This window comes from Canis aureus, chromosome 10 (genome assembly GCF_053574225.1).
Source record: "Canis aureus isolate CA01 chromosome 10, VMU_Caureus_v.1.0, whole genome shotgun sequence".
NCBI lineage: Eukaryota > Metazoa > Chordata > Mammalia > Carnivora > Canidae > Canis > Canis aureus.
In genome coordinates, this window is record NC_135620.1 from 2,598,736 (window position 1) to 2,604,735 (window position 6,000).

General features: G+C 45.5%; 1 protein-coding gene across 1 annotated transcript in view; it reads left to right on the plus strand.

Moving 5' to 3' along the window:
- The window catches only part of GFPT2 (glutamine--fructose-6-phosphate transaminase 2), a 41,820-nt gene extending 36,984 nt beyond the window's left edge, over positions 1-4,836 (plus strand). The window contains exons 17-19 of the mRNA XM_077911093.1: positions 758-925; positions 1,991-2,152; positions 3,943-4,836. Of these exons, the coding sequence (XP_077767219.1) occupies positions 758-925; positions 1,991-2,152; positions 3,943-3,987 (375 nt within the window). The 3' untranslated portion in view covers positions 3,988-4,836. The remainder of the gene's footprint in view (positions 1-757; positions 926-1,990; positions 2,153-3,942) is intronic.
- Positions 4,837-6,000: the final 1,164 nt, after the last annotated feature.

The window sequence follows — 6,000 nt, forward strand, 5'->3', positions numbered from 1 at the left end:
CGCTGCAGAGCACCAGTGTGCTGTGAAAGATGCATATTGAGCTGTTTCTCCAAATTAGTCTTTGGGGGAAGAAAGAAGTTTTTACGATATTACTGGCACCTGTCAATGGTCCCTCTGTGGTCTCTTAGGGGCTGGCACTCTAGCGTCTGTGGTACCCCAGGTGGAGCCACACTCCTGACAGTGTCCCCCCACCAAAATTAATAGTTCTGGGGGAGTTGAGAAATATTTTATTTGACACTAACCAGTTCAGTGACATAGGTTTGATGGTAACTGAATAGAAATGAAATAGATCTCCCTAAACATAGGGGAGAAAATCTAGGAACAACCCAATGTGTGTGATTTTGCTTCATAAGTAAGTTGGAGGAACCTTTTGGAAATTATTAATGGTCTAGAATTGGGGGGAATGACAATCATTACAAATTAGAACTGTAGGGAGGCCATAGGGGCAGCCACAGAGCAGAAGGGGAGAGCCAGATCAGCACCGACTTGTCCATCCAAGGGTGGTGGCTGTGCTGCATGCTGGGCCTCGTGCATGCTCTGGACAGCAGCCAGCTCTGGCCCCTGCCTGTGGCCCCAGCCTTGTGAGATGCCTTCAGTGCTGTTGACCACTTGGTGCATTCGTCCGCCCTGCAGCCCTCAGCTCCCTGCTTCTGGATTCATCCCTTCCACAGCTCCCCTTCCTCCCATCGGCTGATCTGCTCCAGCACCGCCCACCCTCTGCCCCATGTCACACTGACCCCACCTTGTGTTTCCCCAGAAAATTAAGGAGATAACCTACATGCACTCGGAAGGCATCCTGGCTGGGGAGCTGAAGCACGGACCCTTGGCACTAATTGACAAACAGATGCCCATCATCATGGTCATCATGAAGGACCCTTGCTTTGCCAAGTGCCAGAATGCCCTGCAGCAGATCACAGCCCGCCAGGTGACAGCTCTCAGCTGGGCTGGGGCCCCTTCTTTCTTGTCCCCTTCCACACAAGCCCACCTTACCCACTGTCTGCCAGTGCTGGTTAATGAGTGGTCCTGCCACTGAGCAGGCTGGACCACACACTCTCTCCCAGGCCCTTTCATGAGTGGTACACACAACTCAGAAATGGCTGGCCAGCCTGTGGCCATGTGCACACTGGGTCCTCAGGGAGACCTTGTGACCCACATTGGCTCGAGCTATTCTGGATCCCAAGCGTGGAGTGCCTTGGAGGTAGGAGCGCGCAGAGCCCCCCCAGATTCATCATGAAATTAACCAGGGCTCATGAAGTTACCAAGAGATGAAGTCCAACAATGACCTTGAGCTCAGCACAGTGGACAGAGAGAAGCTATAAAGCACAAATCACTTTACGTCCCTACTTAAAACCTTCCAGTGGCTTCCCATAAAACTGTAGTGACCACAAGCCTGCATTATCTGGCCCCTTTCTTCTTCTTCCCCTCATGCCAAGCTGATTTCTGCGTCATGCCTTAGCTCTGGCTGTTCCCTCTGCCCTCCATGTACTTCCCATACCTTTTCCGAGTTGGCCTCTGGTCATTGAGGTCTCTGTCCAAATGTCGCCTTTTTCGAGAGGGCTTCCCAGACCTCACTGGTGTCCTGCAGTCATATAACCACGTTTTACTGCCTTTGTGGCACATATCTGGAATTCATTGTTATATAGTGGTTGGCTTGTTTGTTTTTATTTTCTACCACTCAGTTATGAGTCCCCTCAGAATAAGGAGTGGGTGTGCCCTGCCCTTGGGAAGGCTCATTGAGGCTACTCAACGAATGGGAGCTGGATGAATGCCATAGGCTGGCGATCATCCTACCAGGGGAGAACAAGAGAGACTCACCAAACAGCATCAAACACTTTGTCCTTCACACTATCACCTCCTCCCATAATTGCAACAAAAGCAAAAGATCACTGTTATCATTGCAATGAGGTTTATCTCAGAAACTCTGCTGTGTGTGAGGGGTTGCTTCTTTCAGAGACAATCTGCATGTCCTGATCCTATTTCTGTGCTTTAGGGTCGCCCGATTATACTGTGCTCCAGGGATGACACTGAGAGTTCCAAGTTCGCATATAAAACGATTGAGCTGCCCCACACAGTGGACTGCCTCCAGGGCATCCTGAGTGTCATTCCACTGCAGCTCCTGTCCTTCCACCTGGCTGTTCTCCGAGGATATGATGTATGTCTAAAACTGCGCCGAACCCACCGAAGGGGAAAAACATAACCCCAGAACTTGATTTTGTTCTTAAGTGCTCAGTTGGTGTAAATATTCATAGGAGAAATTTTTTCATTTAAAATAACTCTCTTCTCAAATGAACTTATACCCCTTGAGAGCAAGGTGAGACCTGCAAGATTATGAAGACCATTTCATTAGGCTATAAACTCATCACCCAGAGAAGCGACGTTAATTAGTGCATTTAATAATTTACTCAGTCTTTTCCTTGTACATGTGAATTTTTTAAGATTTTTATTATTATTTATTTATTTATTTATTTTTAAAAAGATTTTATTTATTTATTTATTTATTTATTTATTTATTTATTTATATGAGAGAGAGAGAGACAGAGACACAGGCAGAGGGAGAAGCAGGCTCCATGCAGGGAGCCCGATATGGGATTCGATCCTGGGACTCCAGGATTACACCCTGGGCTGAAGGCAGGCGCTAAACCACTGAGCCACCTAAGGATCCCCAAAGATTTTTTTATTTTTTATTTATTCATGATAGACAGAGAGAGAGGCAGAGACACAGGCAGAGGAGAAGCAGGCTCCATGTGGGAGCCCGATGCAGGACTTGATCCCGGGACTCCAGGATCGCACCCTGGGCCAAAGGCAGGCGCCAAACCGCCGAGCCACCCAGGGATCCCCCTGTACATGTGAATTTTTAAACATTTTTTTGAGATTTTACCAAGGATGGCATTTTACATCTTCCTTTTAAATATATTTATAAGCATTTCCTTATATCTTGAACTTATTGTAAGCAACATTGACAATATTCCCTATACAATAACGGGTTCATGTTGATACTCCAACACAATCTTGCAGCATGGATTATAACAGTGATTTAGCCAGTCTTCTGTTATTTAAACTGTTGCTAATTTGGGGGGAATATCTGCACAAATCACAACTGCAGTCAACATCTTTGCACATATATCTTCCTCCCGCATTTAAGATTTGTCCTCAGTCTGGCAAATGATTCAACATTTTGAGACTCCCTAAACATATTGTCAATTTATATTCCAGAAAAGAACCAATTTATGATCTCACTCGCAAGTGTATAAAAGCATATAATTCGCTGTGTAAAGAAATAGAAGTTTTGTTACAATTTTATTTTGAGAAGCTTTTAAAGATACATAAACATACCAAAAAAAAAAAAAAACCCACACACATAATGTAACAAATACCTCATGGTGTACATAGCCAGAACTGCCATGGGCCAACATTTTGTCATATTTGTTTCTTTTTGTAAAACAAAAAAAACAAAAAACAAAAAAAAAACAACAAAAAAAACCCCCACATTATTGTCACAAAAAGACATTGCAGATAGAGTTGAAGTGTGCCCTGTCAACCATTCCTAATCACCTCTTCTTCCCAACCCCCACCCCAAAAACAAGTCTTGTGGATTTAGTGTGTATCCTTCGAAGAAAAGTGAATATTTAACAGGTATTTAACAGGACAGACTGAGCCAGCTGGTTTTAATAGCATGAATCATATCCTTTTAAAAGTGTTCACACAGAATGACACATGTTAGGTGCATACTAAATGTTTATTGAATGAACTAAACATTACATAGTTGAGTGCAGTTTCTAGAGTAAGGAAGCACTTCCAAGACGTAGGTCTCTGGGAGCTCATGGTCGAAGGTGACCAGGAAGCCCATGTCCTTGTCTTCAAGAACTCTGATAAGAGGCTGTATGATATGGCATGTTTGCTGAGATCTGTGGAGTCCTGAGCGCTTACTTTCTATCTTTTCAGGTCGACTTCCCCAGAAATCTGGCCAAGTCCGTAACTGTGGAATAGAGAACCAGAGGCTGAGGAGGCCCCTGCCACCTATATAGTATGTGGTTCAAGGCCTGCCTCAGGGACGCCCACGTGGGAAGAACAGCGGGCATTCTGTGTGTTCCGAGTAGATCCCAGTAGAGCTTGATGGCTTCCACGTGCCTTGTACCCAAGTGCTTTGCTTACAGCAGATACTGTTTCTCTGTGTCCTGAAATTGCCAGAGGAGAAGGGAATCATTGTTTACACATGGGGATCAGAGCAGACTTTCCCACTACTGTGCAATAGAGACACAGCTCTCTTCAGAGTAACTGTGAACCTTTTTTAACCAACACTAGTTAGTTTTAAAGACAAAATATTTATGATGATTGTATAGCCTTTAAGTTATTTTTCTAGTATGTGGCTTTCTGTAGCCAAGGCATCTCCCAAACTGTGTGGCCCAGCCTCCCGGCAGGGACACTCATCTCAGATTTGAACACAAGGCATTGCCCCTCTGGACTCCATCCTCCAGATTTCCTGTCCTCTCTTGACTCTCCCTGAATCCTGTCCCTGACGTCAGGGAAGCCCTCCCACCATTGCCCTATGCCTTCTAGAAATCCCTTTAAAATCTCAATGCCTTTCAATGATTTCTTCTCCTATAGATTTCCCCACCTCCCCCCACCCCCGCCAGACTCTCCAACTTCTGTTCAATCTGGTCATGGTTCTTTTTAAGCCCAGGCAGCATTTTGGTCCCTGCTCCGACCTATAGTAAAACAGCTTGAAATATCCCATGCAAGAGAGTAGTTTCAAGTGGGCTATCCTGCCCTCTATTTAAAAGCGTGCACAATCAAAATACTATGCAATTTTAAGATAATAAAAACAGTACAATTCTTTTTTGGTTTATGCGTTTGGATTTTTGTTAATCTCCTGCTTGTCATATACTTGGATCTTGAGGGCTCCTCAGGACAGGAAATCCACAGTATCTGGTGGGTGAGTCCTGTTTCTGGGTAGCCAGTGTCACCGTCCCCACATCTGTAACCTGTGTGCTTTCTAGCATGAAAATGAGTATTTATTTTGCGGGACCGAACAAAATGTAAGCTATTTGGGACTCTTGGTTGAATCCACTGAACAGCTATTGGAAGGGGTTGGACCACATGGTGCTGTTTAGGAGGATTGCCCAGAACCCAAAGGCAGCATGCAGGGGTGAAACTCTCAGATCTGTACTTTTTCTTTCCATGAGTCCATTTATTAACTATGATGGTCAATAAATGGTCAATAACTGACCAATTTTATTAATATAATCGTGCAGGAAGATAAGAAGCCAGGGACAGGGTTCTGAAAGCTTGAAGGGTCAGAATTTAGGCTCCCAATGAAAGTGGCCATCCCAGACGGCTTGAACGGTTTCTTCATGACCACTCATTGGTGTGAGTAGCTCTAGTATCCCATCAGACCTCTGTTCAGGATTACCTGCAGGCTACTCAGCAACTATTCTTCCCTCTTCTATGCTATCCCCTGTGTCATAGAGGTTTGCAACCTGGGAATTACATTTCCAAGTTAAATTCCACCAGGGAGAAGCATCATGGAAGGTCTGGAAGGTAGTTTAGAAATCATGTTATTGGGATCCCTGGGTGGCGCAGCGGTTTGGCACCTGCCTTTGGCCCAGGGCGCGATCCTGGAGACCCGGGATCGAATCCCACATTGGGCTCCCGGTGCATGGAGCCTGCTTCTCCCTCTGCCTGTGTCTCTGCCTCTCTCTCTCTCACTGTGTGCCTATCATAAATAAATAAAAAAAAATAAAAAAAAAGAAATCATGTTATTGAGAAATTATGTTACTATTCCTCCTCTGGTAGAAGCAGAGAGAAGCATGGCTTCAGCAGAAAGGAGGGCCTGCTATGGCCACTAGCCCCAAAACACACACTATGACTAGCTCCCTGCAACTCCCCCACCATCCGGTGCTCTGGGCAATGGCAATCATCAGCAGAGGTTTCCTGCGGCTCCTCCAGAATCCTACTTCTGAAGAGCTGGCAGGCACCCTGGAGCCATGGTGGCATTCTCTG